The sequence below is a fragment of the Salarias fasciatus genome, chromosome 20 (genome assembly GCF_902148845.1).
Source record: "Salarias fasciatus chromosome 20, fSalaFa1.1, whole genome shotgun sequence".
Classification (NCBI taxonomy): Eukaryota; Metazoa; Chordata; class Actinopteri; order Blenniiformes; family Blenniidae; genus Salarias; species Salarias fasciatus.
The window spans coordinates 30,725,226-30,742,993 of NC_043764.1; the positions used below are offsets into that span (position 1 = coordinate 30,725,226).

The 17,768-nt window shown below is 46.4% G+C and overlaps 1 protein-coding gene across 1 annotated transcript; it reads right to left on the bottom strand.

The window, feature by feature from the left end:
• Positions 1–1,790: 1,790 nt before the first annotated feature.
• hck (HCK proto-oncogene, Src family tyrosine kinase) lies at positions 1,791–16,934 on the bottom strand. Its single transcript, XM_030118117.1, has 13 exons — positions 16,399–16,934; positions 8,939–9,089; positions 6,371–6,404; positions 5,239–5,332; positions 5,049–5,144; positions 4,864–4,967; positions 4,022–4,171; positions 3,727–3,879; positions 3,465–3,647; positions 3,283–3,359; positions 2,825–2,978; positions 2,523–2,654; positions 1,791–2,442 (listed from the first exon to the last, which is right to left on the bottom strand). The coding sequence occupies exons 2-13, from the start codon at positions 9,068–9,070 to the stop codon at positions 2,240–2,242; spliced, it is 1,512 nt and encodes a 503-aa protein (XP_029973977.1). The 5' UTR covers positions 9,071–9,089; positions 16,399–16,934; the 3' UTR covers positions 1,791–2,239.
• Positions 16,935–17,768: the final 834 nt, after the last annotated feature.

Consider the following 17,768-nt stretch of genomic DNA (forward strand, 5'->3'; position numbering starts at 1 on the left):
TTGTGAACATCATTATATACAGTGCTGGGCAACGATTCACTTTGTCACATTCAAGCTATTTATCATAGAAAAAGTTTTAATGGACCAGTGCAGGGCCGGCTGTAGGCATAGGCGAACTAGGCGGCTGCCTAGGGCGCCACGTCCCGAGGGGGGCGCCGCGGTCGTACAAGGGGCGCCACGACGGTCTGTGTTCCGTGTGCCCCGCTGTGCAGCGGTCCGACGCACCGCGCTCCTCGTCCTCGCACGCCCCCCCCCCCCCCCCCCCCCCCCCCCCCCCCCGCTCAACAAATGTCGGGACCGCTCGAAAAACACGCTCCCAAGGGGCGCTCGTCTCGGGCTCGCCTAGGGCGCCTCTGAAGCCCGGGCCGGCCCTGGACCAGTTAATAAATTAGCCTCAGAAAGAAGTGATGAACTCGGACATAACGTTCTTCCCTTTAAAGGTAAAGCGTGAATCCTCCAGAGAAGGACCAAACACAAGACTTCACTCGGTCTGTTCAGTGAACACACGGCTTTCAGCATATCAGAATGTTCAAACATTTAGTTTGTGTTCACTTTGTGGAGCATCAATGGCACTCTAACCTTGTCAACTGGACAAATTTCAATCTGAACAGCACATGCCACTGGTCCACCGTGCCACATTTCTTCAGTGAAACTCAGTCAGAACAGGATTGACACAGAACAAACCTGATGTCGGATTTTAAAGCAAACTCGGAGAACAGCCGAAGTCAGTTCAAGCTGTCACCGACTTCCTGCTCCGAGGACACAGAGAGTACGCAATTTCCTTTAAATAATTTAAGCAACTAGCAGAACAATAAAGACATAAAAACAATTAAAAAAAATCATCAAACATTGTTAATTAAAGACCCTTCATGTGTTGAAGCATTCACACTCAAACACTGTAGAACTAAACGTGGATGTTTGGAGGGAAGCATTGCTGGAAGGCACAGCGAGAAAACGTCCTCGATCTGAGAGTTTCACAGAAAATAAAGAGGAGGTGAGCAGAAGCAGACCCGGTGAAGCTTCCCTCTCAGCGGGAAACAGTGGAGGTGTGAAGAGGCGGGAGGCGGTCGTCTCGGGGCGGCCAGCTGTCGACGGGGTCGTGTTATCATGGGGAACATCTGTGTTGTGTCTGATGGCTGCACATCGTGTGCTGGACCATCTCAACTACATCCAGATGACCTGCGACCAGGAGCGGTAAGATCAGGGCCTGCATGCAAACTGCAGCCAGGGCGGCAGGGTGCTTTTAGTTCAGAGACACTAATTTCTGCCTTTCGCATAATTAAGTAAAGTGCTGTATTTGGTCAAACTGAACGTGCAGAAGCAGGGATTGTTCAAAAAAAAAAAAAAAAAAATCATCACAGTGACTGAGAGACGTGTCAAACTGCTTTCATCCACCTGACCTGACAACAGGCCGCTGCTTCACTCACAGGCGATCTCAATGGCAATAGATTCATTTTCATGCAAAATACATACTCTCATGGCCTTTTTCGCCTTTCTCTGTGGTCAGAAAATGTAATTTATTTGTGAAAAATAATGTAAATGACGCGTTTGGCAGAAACAATGACGTTTGATGGTTAAAAAATAAATACCAGGTGTATTTCCTCCCTGATTCACCTCAACTTATTGGCTACAATATCTTTTCAATTAAACAAAAAAACTACTCCAAGTTATAATCCAAGCTCTCAAACTAGAAAATATGGCTGCATACCAACATTTGAGCTTCATCTTGCAGAAACAGAACCCAGCTGAAACACTCAGAACATTTTCTGATGATTCCAGAGACGATTACTCCCGCTTCACAGCAAACTGTGTGTGTGTGTGTGTGTGTGTGTGTGTGTGTGTGTGTGTGTGTGTGTGTGTGTGTGTGTGTGTGTGTGTGTGTGTGTGTGTGTGCTGGTCTTTCTCCACACATTGGAAAGACACAGAAACTGAAGTTCCTGCAAATATTGCTTTTTGCAAAAAAAAAAAAAACAGCTTTGTGAAATTTTACATGAAATATTGCATTTGTAAGAAAACATTTATTTGAAGAAACAAACATGAAATCTCTTGTCGTTAAAAGCTGCTAAAATGAAATTCATAGGTTGTAAGATTAACAGAAAAATTATTTGAAAAGGCCTTTTAAGAGAAAAAGAGAATAATTTACAGTACAGTCCCTTCTTACTGTGTATTATTGCAGGTGTGTGTGTGTGTGTGTGTGTGTGTGTGTGTGTGTGTGTGTGTGTGTGTGTGTGTGTGTGCTTCATGGCTGCTGCTGGTACTGGCTCTCTGTGGCTGTGTAGAAATCCTCCAGCACGCTCTGCAGGTAGTCGAAGGTGGGCCGCTCCTCGGGCTTGTTCTTCCAGCACTCCAGCATGATCTGGTGGAGCTCGGTGGGGCAGCTGTCCAGACGCTGCATCCGGTAGCCCTTCTCCAGGGCGCGGATCACCTCCGGGTTGGTCATCCCTGGAGGACAGGACAACTGGCTTGAGGAAACCCTCTTCTTCTTCTCTTGCGTTCGAGCGAACGGCGTGCGGCGGCCTCACCTGGATATGGCGTGCGTCCATAGCTGATGATCTCAGTCAGCAGGATGCCGAAGGACCAGACGTCGGATTTGATGGTGAAAGAGCCGTAGTTGATGGCCTCGGGAGCCGTCCACTTGATGGGGAACTTGGCTCCTGGTTTTGACCGAGTGAAAATGGAAGAAGCCCGTTCAAGTTACAAGTTTAAATCAAAGCACTCTGAGCTTCTACTTGTCTGAGTCCTGAACGTTTCGCCCTGTCTCTAGTTTCTCAGTGCTTCTTCAGGAGGGGAACCCTTGACGGTGAGCGGTGTGTGAGCCTCGCACCTTCCCTGGCTGTGTACTCGTTGTCCTCGATGATTCGAGCGAGGCCGAAGTCGGCGATTTTGCACACGAGACTCTTATTGACCAGGATGTTGGCGGCCCGCAGGTCCCGGTGGATGTAGTTCCTCTGCTCGATGAAAGCCATCCCCTCGGCAATCTGCAGGCCAGGAATCCAGTTTGTAGAAACGCAACACTCAGTAATGTTTTCAAGAAGGGTGTATACAGAAAAGGTGAAAATTAAAACGGTCATGCATATCGACTTTCCATCAACTAACAATAACCACAAGTGACAGTTTGTCTGCTTTTGAAGGTTTTATCTTATTTTAAGTAATCCTCAAAAAACAAGAACAAAAACTACAGTACATGACCAGAGAAGTAAATGCTTTGTGGCATCAAGCAGGTGTTCATGAGACCAAGTGATAAAAGACAAGACGAGTGTGACGGAGGATAGTTTTAGTCACCTGGGCGGAGAAGTCGATGAGCTTTGGAAGCTGGAGACGGTTTCCTTCATCACTCTTCAAGAAGTCTAATAAACTACCTGAAAGCACAAATATCATCGTCATGATCATTATTAGATGATTCATATCAGTTCTTACCCTCATGAGCTGCACTGACTCAACCTGTTGCAGCTTCACATGCTGACCTTTCTCCATGTACTCTGTGATGATGTAGATGGGCTCCTCCTTGGTGACCACGGCGTTGAGCCGGACCAGCTTGTCGTGCTGCAGGCTCTTCATCAGGTTGGCCTCCATCAGGAAGGCCTCCACCGACATGCTGCCGGGCTTCATGGTCTTCACCGCCACCTTGGTGTGCTTGTTGTACGTGGCTTCGGAGAGAAAAAACAGGAGTCAGGACGGGAAAGCGGACCGGCTTCATCCACGGCCGCCGGCGCCCGGATCGCTCACCCAACCACACTTCTCCGAACTGGCCGGCGCCCAGCCGCTTCTCCAGCTTGAGCGAGGACCTGGGGATCTCCCAGGCGTCTTTCTCCCAGGGCTTCTCGGGTTTGGGGCTCAGGCAGGCGGTGGTCAGGGCCTGGCACAGCCCGTCTCCCTGCTCTGAGGTCACACATTTCAAAAACAACACAGTGGGTCCAGTCAAATCGTCTTCCCAGAAACCCTGGACAGTTTCCTCTCTCAGGACAGTATTGAGAATATTCCAGCGTCTCGCTGCGTGTGACTCGTCAGAGCAGGAACTCACTCTTGTAATGGCTGACCAGCTCCTGCAGCGTGCTGAAGGTGATGCGAGGAGAGATGTAGAATCCTCCGTTGTCCAGCGTTCGGATCTTATAATGTTTGACGGTGTCCCCGGTGTGAGCATCGTGGTCCCTGACCGACAGAGAGTAGCTGCCTGCAGGCAGGAAGAACAGCTTTCAGAGCAAACCAAGCACACGCCTACAGTTCTGTCTTCATAGAAACAGCATCTCATCATAAAAACGACAGGTTGTAGCGATAAAATTGAGTAATTTTGGGTTGTTAAAACATTTTTGGAAAAATTTTCATAGATTATTAGAAAACAGCTGATCATTGGATCATCCAATGATCAGCTGTTTTCTGTCTTCCTGGTGTGGAAGCTCTGTCCACTAGAGGGCGCCAATACATACACAAATATGTGTGAATACTTTTTCAAACATCTCTATTTTATTTGGACGTAAATATCTGTATTTTCTCTTCCTGACATGATAAAAAAAAGCTCTGTACTTGTTTCAACCTATCATAAACCATTAGTGATTTATAGTGCTGTGCAGATCAATACCAAAATATCAATACTTCCAGTGCCTCTCATATGTTTATTTTGGAGTCAGTTTGCGCATTAAATGATCAATATGAGCATATGTATGTATTCATGAATAAAAGCTAATGTAGCTTCTGTTACAATGATGGTCCACATGAACCAAAAAACTCTCCAATGGCTCTTCATGGTGGCGCTTTCACCCCTCTATTCTATTCTATTCTATTCTATTCTATTCTATTCTATTCTATTCTATTCTGTTAGATTCCACACTCATTCATATGTATCCAGCCTGGACGTGCTCCACTCACCCTTGGTGGTCTCGCTGTCCCGGATCATGAAGGAGCCCACTTTGTTGCCCTGCGCCAGGAGCTGCCTCTCTGCGTCTTTCCTGCTGACGCCCTTAAAGAACCACCTGGAGGACCGGGAGCAGGACGGTCAGACCCCCATCTTCCACTGTAGAGGTCTGTGTGTTTGAAGAACGATTCAGACTTACTCCTCTGCCTCCAGAGTGTCTTTGGCCACATAGTTACTGGGGATGTATCCTTCTTTCCCGGTGCTTATCAACATCGCTCTCCACCACTCGCCAGATCTACAGACGGAGAACGACAGGCAGGTGTGTGTGAAGAAAACCATCCTGAAGTCAAAACTGTCCAGTACTGAAGAATGAAGGGGGGTGGACTCACTCCTCTAAGATTCTGAGCTTATCTCCCTTCTTGAACCCGAGGTCCCCGTCATGAATGGCCTCATAGTCGTACAGCGCCATGGCAATGCTGTCTCCTGCAGGAAGCAGAAGAAGGCCTGGTTTTCACCATCAGCGGTCTAAAGTAAATCACTCGTTGCGCTGCCATGTGAAAGCCTCACTCAAGAGCAGAGAAACTTTGAAAAGAAAGGCTTTCATGACATGACAGGGTGAGCACGGTTGACTGTGTCCTTTTCCTTTCAGCTGACTCGCTTCGCTGAACTGATCTCAACTGTGCTGCAAACGCCGGGTTCCCCGTGCAGCGCTGAGAGGCGGACTTCCTGCCGACACCCCGAGCTGCTGCTCGGGGTGTCAGAGGCCTCGTGCGGCGAAGCGGTTCCAGGGGCTATCACTCTGTGCCCATGCAGCGACTCCGCTTCCTCCGTCTAACCTCCACCACTTCACGCTGCTCAGAGCAGCCGCTGCAGCCAGAATGAGGCCCTGCAGACAGCCTTCACACACATTCTGACACACTCACGCTCGTCAACGCAAAAGGAGGACGTGATCTGTCGGTATCTAATGACGGATTCACTCATCCAGCTGAAGGTACATTGATTAATGTGAGGAAGATGCTCTATAATCCGGATGCTGGAGGGAGGACGATGCTCTATAATCTGGATGACAGTGAGGAAGCTTGAGCTGAAATGCCACCATGTTTACAGATTCCTCAGAAACAGGCCGAACCTCACGTTAACCACATTTTGGCAGCTCTTCACCATTCTAAATCAATAATTAGAAAACACATCTGTTTTTCTGACACCAACACCTTTTTGTAGGACAGTGGCACCATTTTAATCTCTATCTTTTAGGTGATCTAGTGAGAAACAAGTGACGTCATGGAAACTTGATTGTACAACGCCTGAAGTGTGGCAATAAGTTACAAAAACAACACGGTCAAAAGCAAAGGCTGTTCTCCATGAGGAGCATGAAGTGGTCCAGCTCTTCCAGCTGTTTCCTGTCCTGAGAAGCCACGGTACAGAGACCCTTCTGCCGGACTCCACAGCTCTCAGCCCCATGGTGTTGATGCCAAAGATAATTGGAGATATATCAGTGAGCAGGCAGGGTTTGTAACTCACCATCTGAAGATGCAGCGTTGGCAGGAAGTTTGCTCTGTTGAGGAAAACGATAAGCGTCACTCATGTAGGATAATGACCTCCAACGCTTTTAGTTAAAGGTGCTGTAGGCAGGATTTTGCTAGTCAATGCTATTTTTTCTGTTTTCTTTAGATTATATGTTAGAGTACCCATTGATAATCCTTTAGGAGTGTAGCATAATTGCACTACCGTGAGGACGCAGCGTTTCCATCTGTCTCTGTTCTGAGCTGAAGAGGAATCTTGACAGCTCCAGGTATCTTTGACCAATCAGAAGAGCCCCTGAGGCTCTAACCGTGATTGGTCGAGGGGCGTTCATCGCATGTTCTTGTGGGAGGGGCTTAACTTGTGTGAGGGCGTGATGTCAGAGAAAACAGGACAGGATTGGCTGTGCTGGGTTTCAAATCGCCATCTTAGATGGGTCAAATCGCCATCTTGCTTAGGTAACCCTAAGCAAGATGGAGGAGATGCGGAATCCTGCCTACAGCACCTTTAATGTGAATGGAAACACTTTAGAACAAAAAGCAGGGCTGAGAGAACCTAAACATAAACAGGAGAAACCAAATACTGAGCTCTTTGCATACACCACCTCACTGTTTCCATTCACTTACGTGACCCCGACACGTCTGTGGTTTTTCAAGACCTGCACAGGTCACGTCACCTCAGGACTACCATCAAGGTTTTCCACTGAAGAAACCTCTGATTTTCTGATGTAGAGTTCATTTAATGACGTAAAGCATTTTTGGTAACACTTTACTTGAAGCACCCGGTATAACACATGATAAGTGTTTATAAGTAGTTTTCAACACTCATAAATGATCACAATGCTTTTTAACTCACTATACAGCACAGGATTAGGGTTAGGGTTAGAGTTAGGGTTAGGGTTAGGGTTCGGTCCTGGCATTGTGATCATCTATGAATGTTTATAACTATAGCTACATGTGTTATAATGGCATTATAATGCTTTATACATGTGCTTATAATGTGTTATACAGGGGAGCTTCAAATAAAGTGTTACCGCATTTTTTAAAAACAACAAAACCCAGAGTCTTATTGTTGGTAGACAAACACATCAAACACGGCCATGCACAATTAGAACATGTAAAGGTTGAGATGAAGGTAAGAAGCGTCCCGTCAAACATAGAAACGAGCCGTTATCTTAAGAGCGTTGAGAGACTTATTGTCGCAGTGGGTCAGGTAAATAAAGCCTGGCCTTGCCGGGGTCACACAGCTCTACAGACTGTCTATATATTTAGACGTGTGTGTGTGTGTGTGTGTGTGTGTGTGTGTGTGTGTGTGTGTGTGTGTGTGTGTGTGTGTGTGTGTCAGTACAGCGTAGTGTGTCAAACGGCCTGAGCAGCTCTCGCCTGAGCGCTCTGTCACTTCCTCTTTCGCTGGCGAGTGTGAGAGAGGCTTCACGCCTAGCAAACAGGAAGCTGCAGCGCGGGGAAGAACATGAAGCCACGGCAGCACAGCCACTTTCACAGACACATCTGACCACGACGCAAAAAAAAAAAAAAACCACGGCAAACCAGCAAGACGGGTCAACCCTGCAGCTTGAGGACGGAACGAGTGACAAGAGTTCCTCTACTGGAGAGAAATCTTCTTCTTCTTTACTTACAAAAAGTTCAAATGTGGTGAAGGACCATGAAAGCATTAATTAGTTTGACTTTCATTTTTCAACAGGAAGTATCCTAAAGGTTATGACAGGGACCACTGGCTTGTGGCCAAACGCTCATGGCTGTGGAAACACCCTCTGTTAAAGAAATACTCCGAAGATTTTGGCCCCACGCCCTATCCCTATCATTGACAATGTTAGACAAACTCATAAATACCCTTTTTGTGTCTGCGCGTCCAGTGGCTGGTTCCCAGCTGTTAGCATCGTAGTTAGCTTAGCTCAATTGCTGGAAATCAATAGGAAACAGAGCCGAACTGATGAAAGTGGACAAAATACTCCTTCCAGTGGTCCAGGGGACGGCGTATTAGCACGTAAATTAAATGGTTATAAAACATTCTAAAAGACGTGTTTTCTTTTCAATCCGTTAAAATAACGTTTTGATACACACAGATCTGCACAAGCATAGTGCTTCGCGGAAGGATATACCGGAGCACAGCGGCTGAGTCTGTGGCTGCTACTGACCACTGGAAGATCCAGCCACTGGATGCAGATACACAAAAAAGGTATTTATGAGCTTGTCTAACATTGTCAATGATAGGGATAGGGCGTGGGTCAAAAATCTTTGGAGTATTCCTTTAACAGTGATGCTCTTCTCTGGATGTACACTGTTTCTCAGTTTTAAAGCAGAACTATGCAACTTTTTTACCTCAATAAATGTGTTTCAGAATCCCTGTGGGGGTAAGCAAAGACTTGACACGGTGATTCGCCTGTCCCTCCACGGGATGCGGAGGACGTTACGACAGTGAGCTTTCACAGGAGACCAGTAGGGGGAGCGCTAAAGCAAATCTTGCATAGTTCTGCTTCAAAGGACGAGGTCGTTCTTTAGCATGGGTGCGTGTCCATCAGCCTGGTGTCCGACGCCTGTTGGTGCTTACGGCTTTGCTCCCGGAGCTTCCCATGGTGGGGTCTTTGACGTAGTGAGGCGTCTGCGCTCGGCTCTGCTGCTCGTCGGTTCCCGTCCCTTTGCCGAAGGACTCCTGCTCTTTCTTCGAGCCGACACAACCCATGGCGCCCTCTGCAGGACCACTGCCAAGGAGAGGAGAGAGCAGTGTGTCAGTACGGTCAGACCGGGGGGTTAAAGGTCACCTGCAGGATAAAAAACCACCACAACGCTGTTGCTGAAACGGTCGGAGAACAATGAGGGTTTCATTCAAACTGGATGGAAACAGGGGAAGTTAGCTGTTCAGGAATAGAGTTCCAGCTACTCGCATACAGAGAAACCCAGCAGTTAACGAAGTAGCAGACATTTACTGGCCACAGTTAAAGCAACTCAAACTGTTTTCTCCGTGAAGCCGGCGGGAGCGGTGGACTGGACCTCCTCCATTAAACACAGGATGAGGAACAGGTTTCATCCTTCTACAAAAACCTCGGAAAAACATATCACTTTTTCTTGTTACCGTGTTATTTTGGTTTTCTAGGAATCAGTGGGCTGATTGTTTCATTTGTGCTCAAGCAGTTGTGTAATGAGGATTACTTCACTAAACTGGAGTCCTGTCCAGTGGAGCAGGAGCTGACGCCGCCCTGCTTCAGCATAATGAGAGACAACTCACCGAGGTTACAGCTGGTTCTGCAGAGCCTGCTGTTCATTAGCAGGATTAAACAAACATGTTGGCAGTTCAGCTGAAGCTCTGAAGCACCAACATCCACATTATCGAGCATCTTCCTCTTCTAACATCAGATTATGGAGCATCTTCCTCCCATGAACTGATAGAACTTCAACAAACATCCACATTAGAGAGTCTACATCAACAGACAGACTTCCTTTGAGTAATTATTAACTATTATATCACTTGTTAAAAGTAACTGCTACTGTCTCAAAGTCTAATTTGAGCTCAAACCGTTTTCTTCAAAATAGAATCTGCCGTCTTATATATTTAAACGTGTATAAATGCAGGTCCTTCAGTCCGTACCTACCCCTGTTCTTGTCATGGTATGTATGTGCACTTTGCAAAATGTAACTACTTGTAATTGTTGCTTTCATGTACTACCATGGAGAAAGAATAAATGAAATGAAATGAAATGTACTGAGCGGTTTGCCATCATGCTGACTTTATCTGCATGTATTCATGTTAATTTACATTTCCACTGCATCAGTGTGCTCTCCGCTGCACTGGGGAAACACACCCTTTACTTTGTTCCTCGTTTTATGTAAATGTGCAGCACACACGATGCTGTGAATATACTGATGTTAGCCTGAAACAAGCCGAGCGGCATCAACACCAGAACAGAGAACCATCGGAGTTTACGTAATGGTGAAGTTCTTGTCGCCTTATTGGCGCTGTGTGATACAAACCGGACTGCGAGCTGGGACGCTGCGTTTCCCCGCCTGCAGCTGTTACTGTAACTGTATGCAGAAATGAGGGTAATGTTGGGTGGAGGAAGCGTGAAAATCACATGATGTCGTCCAACAAGCCCAACAACAGAGAGAGGACTGTGAAGACGAGCAGGCGTCGATGTCCTCCTCATCTGTGCTTCTTGATCATCCTGAATAATTCAGATTTTCACAGCTGCTTCAGTCCTATATGAGGATTTCCAGATGTTCAAAACCAAACCCTTCCAGATCTTTTGTTTTTTTCCTCTTCTGTGTCCTGGAGCGATTCAACTGCTTCATCAGCGGCCACTCCAGAGAGTGTGTGACTCTTCCACTGCACACATAAAGGACACACTGATTCTGCGCTCCATCCCAGCAGATTAATACAACTTCAAACTACCAGGAGAACAAGCAGGGCTTCACTACAGAATGCAAATTTATTGTTACTGTGATTTGTAACACACTGTCCATTCACGCTCTGCCTGTCAGAACATCTGGCCAATCAGAAGGAGTCCGACTGCACTGCATGGAGTTGATCTCTGATCACAACAAATATGGAGGAAATGGGATTACAAACAACAAAGCGGCTGTTTCTGAAGAGTGGATACAAAAGCAAATGCAGAACAGATCTTTATGGTTCCAGTTCGGTTCGACCAGAAGCAGAAATCCCAAGTCACAACGACAAATCCTCGTCCTTTACCGGAGCGTTGCTGGATTTCTCACAGTCTGCAGCATTAAAGCAGCTCCCACAGCAGAGCACAGGAACACTGTGTGAGCATGATTCCTAGGTGAAGGATGCAGCAGATCGTCACAGATGTATGCAAATGTCCAAACACTGCATCACCTGTGATCTGTATGAGGCTTGGTTCCTGTTTTCTCTCCCATCGATTTGTTTTCCTCTCAGGTTCAGCCTCCAGTTCTACTCCATGGCTTCATGCTCCTGTGGACCTTCATGTCTTCTTCTGTGCTCCCTCACTTTCCTTCCACTCTGACTTTATTTTGTTGGTTCTTTTCCTGTGTGAACCCAGTCTGCCTCTGCTGGACCTGCGTTTCACCTGGACTTTGACTTTTGGCTGATTTCCTTTACTCAACCTCAGAAAACAGCAACACCAGAACATCATTCATCCACTCACCTGTTCATTAGTATACATTCATCCAGATACTCATTCAATAGCTTATCCATCCATCCATTCATCCATCCATCAGTTTTTTTCATCCATCCATCCAATTCCATCAAACCGTTTAACTGATCACTGACCGTCTGTTTCTCTTGAACAGCGTAAAAGACCAGAGAGGGGTTTGAGCAGGGATTACCAGGTAATCAGCACAACTGTTTTATGAAGGTCTTTATGAATTTTCAGTTATAAGCTGCGAACAGCAGCAAAACCTAATGTTAGTGTAGGGAGAAGATAGCTAACGCAGAGTTTTGGATTTGAACTGTAATGAACAATCAAACTTTCCACATATATACAGTGAATATGACGGGACCAAAGCAGAAAGTGTCATCATGTCACATTTAAAACGTTCAGAGGGAGAACTGGGAAGGATGGATGGATGCAAAATAAAGATTTCATTTACATAAACGGGGTTAAAATCGCATGAGATTAAAGATGTTTCACATAGCAGATATTTTCTGTGGCATTCCACCTAAAACGCAGTTCTAAAACCTCTTGAGGACATTACAAACGGGTTTAATGTTGCAACCAGGATGCCGCTACTGCTTCTCTGGGAATGGAGAGTTCTGAAGAAGGACGTTATGTAAGGACAGTAAATGAGTAACATGCTAGAAACCAGTCACCATCCTGAAGCATGACCGGCTCATGACTTTCCTGCTGGATCTAGAATGAACTCAGTCTTCCTCACATCGCCATGCAGGTCCAGCCCTGCTTCAGTCACGTTTGATCCAGGAACGGCAACATGATTATTTCAACTTCTCTACAGCTTGTTTCAGTTGAATTTGCCGTCTATGCCTTCATTCCTCTTTCCAGGCTGAAGATAATGCTGATCAACACAGGATGAAAGAATGAAGCAAAGCTCCTCTGCTGTGTGCGGAATACAGGAAGTGGTCCGCTTAAACATGTTCTATTAAAGTGAAAATACAGAAATATTCTTTACCAAGAAAATGAAACAACACACGAGTTTATGTTCTATTAAAAAGTATTCTACACATTGCTTGCAAATGAAACAATCCTGCGTCAAAACCATCGAATAACAGTCAAAATCTCCAACAGCACCACCGTCCTGTTCATCACAGAACACGGCCAGCTCTTCAGACATTCTGAGATATGATCAGAAATAAGCAAATCAAACTCAGAAGCATGCAAATCACTTTCTGAATGACCTGACCTTTCATGATCACTCAGTCGACTGAAAACTGCTGAACTTGTTTCATTTCTGCTTTGTGGTGAATAGATTCAGTGAAAACAGTGCATGGATCCAACACCGGGCTTTAAACGCTCATCTGTCAGTCCGCTGAATTTAATGGCGTGAGATTTAATGAGATTCAGACTGTTAGAAGGTTTTTTAAATTGAAGCCACTGAAGCCACAGAACCTGGATCCTGGTGAACTGCAGATGAACCACATACGGTACATCACAGACCTTTAGCGGCTGACTTACTCCTATATTCCAAGACTTGAATTAAAACCTTGCATGTTGAACCAACTGCCACAGATCAGACACACTTAACCCGTTTAAATAGCCACGCTGCTTTATCCTGCTTCTTTCCACCTGAGACTCAGAGCTGCCACTCATCCGTCCTGCCTCCCATCAGCCTCTTCACACCATATCATCAAATCAGAGACCACGCTAACGCTAGCACCGTCTCGGTGTGTGAGCCGCGTTCACAGCACACACACCGACAGAGCACGAGGCCAGGCGTGGCCCGACACCGAAAACTAAACCAGAACGAGAGAAATGAGGAGCAAACATGAGAAAACAAATCATCGAATGAGGGCAAAGCACTAAACCACAACACATTCTAGATCTTCATCTGAGCGGCTCTGCTAGCCGAGGCGCTAAACACAACTAACAATGTCAAAATGGCCGACACCATGGAGAAATACGACCCTCTCAGATGCAATGGAGGCAATAATGGCAGTAATTTTCATCTGATGGAGGAAGCCGTCTGATGCCCACGTCTGCTTTCACACTTCAGAGACTCCGGTTCGACCAGAGAAGTTCCCAAGTCTAATCCTCCACAGCAGCAGGACGGACAGGCGGACCGGCTCCCCGGGGACAAAGGACAGGAATAATTTATACCCCGAGCTCTGCGTGTGTGTGTGTGTGTGTGTGTGTGTGTGTGTGTGTGTGTGTTCCCTGTTTGGAGACTGCTTCAGGCCAAAACATGAAAAAAAAAAACAAAAAAAAAAACCACGACCAACCTGCTCGTCTGGCAAAAGGCCAAGAAATAAAGAAAGAAAGAATAACAGAAAGAAAGAAGGAAATAAAGAGGAAAGCTCTCATAGCCTCAGACATATTTCTGTGTGCCGCTGCTGTTATTCAGTAACTTATCACCCGGAAAAGAACAAAGTGTAAAATTAGCAACTGTTTGACGTCTTTGAAAAAGAAAAAGTCAAACAGACGAGCTTTAAAAATGATCCACTTCATCAACCGTAAAACACGAGTTGAGAAAAGTAAGTAAAATGAGCAGTTTTTCCGTCGTCCTGGGTAAACCCTGATGGGTGTAACAATCAGGCCTTTCTTCATCCTCCTCACGCTCCGCCTGAGCTCCAGCAGCTCATCTTCATCACTCGTCATCCGCCAGGCTGCAGAATCACTTCTTTATTTGAAAGCAGAAGTCATGCTTTCCCAGATGATGCAGGAATAATTTCATTATTATTAGCTTTCACACAATTTAATTTAGACACAAAGTTTCCATCCGTCATACATCTGGTTTTTTTTGGTCTGCATTAAGAATTTCAGTGTGAAATAAACAAATTCAGAAAGATCACGAGACAGGAATGAAACGGATCTATGGTGTGTTTACTGGTAGATTGACTGGTTCTGACCCTACACGGTCCCAGGGTTCCTCAGGGTTTTGCTTTGTGATGGAAAAATACTCACAGGTTGGTTTGGATTCACTGATTTAGTGGAAGGCTAAGGAAAGCGGTGTCAAACATCAGGCCTGTGGGCCCAAATCAGATCACAAGAGGCTCCAGAGCAGCACACCAAACCGCCAAGCATTAAAGGAATTACATTTCACAGAAAGCATCAATCAGTAAATAAAAGGTTCGCTGGAGTAGTGGACACACCACGACACTCAGACTGGAGCGGGGATAGACTTGAGCTTGTAAAAACTTGCATCATTCAACATTTTGTTGACATTTTCACAGTATTTTGCACCAGATGGTTTCAATAAAATTGTCTTTATTTTGAGAATGCAGCCATTTCTGGTATTAACAGTAAAAATATAGATATTTTCATGACATTTACTCTGCACCACATCAAAGAAAGCCTCTTAAAGTTTAAATTTAAAGATAATTAGCTCTAATTGGCTCTATTTAACCAGTCCAACCCGTTCAGGATGACACTGGGCTGAATGTGGCTCCTGAAGGGAGGTGAGTTTATCTCTCTGCTTCAGGGAAAACATGCTGTCAGAAAAGCCTTAAATTAAAGGAAAGTCTTTAGATGAGCGGCGGGTAAACGGATCACTGATGGCTTGACTTTAGCAACGCAGTCTGACACGAAACAATCGAAAAACCTGTAAATCAGTGATTGATTGGCTTGTTTGAAACTGGAGATTTCAGTTTTTCTTGTTGTTGTGGTTGAAGCAGAAGGTGGGAGAACAAGCGTCCCGTCTCAGAGACGCGTTGTGTTGTCGACAGAGCAGCGGCCACTGCAGCGTCTGATCGGACCAGGAGAAGCAGAACCAGGACCAGGTCCACCAAACCCCCCAGAGGTCAGGACCACGGAGGCAGAGAGCCGAGGACTCAGAGTCAAGCAGTGAAGGTATTGATCCAGAGAATATGACGCGAACCCAGTGACCCCGGGTCTGCTCTGACGTTACGTAACGCTTCATAAAGATTTCACTGTGCTTCAGCTTTCTGCCACGCAGTGATGTTGAAGGTTGAGTCGAAGTCACATGAACAGTGGAGACGACTCAGCTGCTCTCTCTGAATCCACATCAAGCTTCCCATTGTTCCTCCAGGAAAAGATGGGTTTTTCCTCATTTCATGCTCACAAAGTTTGACGATTCAGTCTAACTTTATGTCGAACATCAATAAATAACGTATAAATCCAACAGACCGGATGCATGTGGGTTTTTTTTAGATTTCTGACACTTGTGTCATTTCCTTGAAGGAATTGTGTCATTAGAGAGTTTTGGGTTGCAGTAACGACACACTCCTTGACGTTCTGTGCTTGCAACATTTCAGATGGAGGAAATTTGAGGCACTAATTGCAAGATAAGAGTCTGCCGGGGGAATCTAACATTTGTCACGGAGGTGATGTAACACCGGCGTTTCTGCAGTGGCCTGCTCTGAGACTGTGAGGATTAAAGCAGGAAGGCACCGTTAAAGACACAAACACAAATGCTCTGTTTCCATTTCACATCCACTTCCATCCATTTCCTGAAGGCTCACATTAAACTCGCCAAGCAGCAACAGCTGGAACACACCCCGGCTCAGAGTGCAGTCAGCTTCACAGCAGAGAACAGAAAAGAGTCTTCTTTTAGAGCAAATGAGAACTGAAACTCATCTGGACTCTGCTTGAGTCTCAATGGAGGCTAAAAATAACTGCTGTGCATTTACACACACTCTGCTGGAATGGAGGCAACTTCTCCAAACTCCATTTAAAAGAATTTATGAGAGAAATAATGTCTCTTCATCACCTCCAGCCATGTTCTGTACTTTTCTATACAGACAAACTCTAGTTCCTCTTTTTCAGCCCTCAGCACATTGTTTAAGCAGTTTTCCTTCAAATGGCAGATCACAGCTCATCATCTTTCTTAATGACTTTGTATGTTTTGGTCTTTAAACCTTTAATTCTCATGTTTTCCAACATGCAGGGAGGAGGATAAACTCACCAAATATCCGATCCTCTGGAATTCCTCTGCTCCTGGACGGGAAAACTCTGTTAGATTGGAAAGTGCGTGTTTGAAGAATACTCCTGTCCTTGCAGTTTCTTCTAAGTAGCTTCCATCCCTCCCTGATGCAGTCCGGGTTCGGATCCTGATGCGGACAGGACCTCTTTGAGGCTCTGAAGCAGCGCGCTGAACAGTCCGGAGGAGGAAGTGGCCGAGGCGGCGGAGAGCAAAAGAGGAACCAGCGCGCGTCAGAGTGTCCTCTGCAGGGTTTACCTGCTGAAACAGCCTTTTCTCTCCTTGTGTTCCTGCTGATGGCTGGACGGTCCCTCGGTTAAGTGGAAAAAAGCAGAGAGGAAGAGCGCGGCATTGTGCGTAAAAGCGCACCGCAAGTAAGAACCAGCCTCCTCTCCTGAAGACCGTCTCCTCTTTGGGGCTGGTCGGTGCTGAACTGGCGGCGGATTAGCTTGGTGAACCTCTGCGGCTGGGTGCACAGATGTGAGGGGGGCATTTGCATGGGGGGACAGGTATTCAAATGTCAGGAGAGCGGCAGCAGGCGACGCGCCGCTGAGCGCGCAGAGTGGACCGTTTGGAGCGGCGGATGGACGGACGGACGGAGGTGGGTGGAGGCTGGCGCGGCCAGGGGGCGTGGTGGTGGGCGCTTCAGCTCCCCCTCAGCCGCACCAGACAACTTGGTATTAACACACGAGACAAAGCCCGTAATCCGTAATCACCAACCGGGATTAGAAATGAAATTCTCCATGTGATGGAGGAGCAGGAGGAGGCGGATGACGTGAGGAGGGAGGAGGAGGAAGAGGTAGGAGAGGAGGAAGAGGAGGAGGACACAGAGCTGTCCAGGCAGGATGGATTTAGAGGCAGTTAGTAGAAACTGTGTGTTTAAGCGTCAGTTTGTGACGCTGCATGTTTAAACTGGACGGAGAAGAGTTCCTCATTTCACGGTGAGCTCAGCTCAGTATTCACCCAGGCCCTTCACTAAACACTAACATGACTGAAGGTTTATGTTTAACCTTCTGCTCCAACTGACTGATGCAGTTTGATCAGCATTTCACTGCACTGTGCAGAATAATCCATCATCAAGCATCTTAAACTCAAGTTTTATCCAGTTCTACATCATACAGTGCGTGCCCACCTACGGGCTTCGCTATGGCGACCTCACCCTCTTGACCAATCACTGAGACAAAAAGGAAGCTTGACACAGCAATTCCCTACGCGCGATGGCGCAGCGCCACGCCCCTGCCGAGGGTATATAACCTCAAGGGGCCTTCTGCAAATCCTTCTTCTTCCCCAGTTCTTCATGAGACTAGAAGCTTTCTCCGGATCAAGACCACGGATCAAGACATGGATTCACCGGC

What these genes read in the sequence shown, in the direction of transcription:
- hck (XM_030118117.1), bottom strand. Translation starts at nt 9,070, where the DNA reads ATGGGTTGTGTCGGCTCGAAGAAAGAGCAGGAGTCCTTCGGCAAAGGG. An exon ending in AAGCTCAGAATCTTAGAGGA is followed by an intron (nt 5,145 to 5,238) that starts GTGAGTCCACCC and finishes CTCCGTCTGTAG; the next exon opens with ATCTGGCGAGTGGTGGAGAG. An exon ending in GTTCGGAGAAGTGTGGTTGG is followed by an intron (nt 3,648 to 3,726) that starts GTGAGCGATCCG and finishes TTCTCTCCGAAG; the next exon opens with CCACGTACAACAAGCACACC.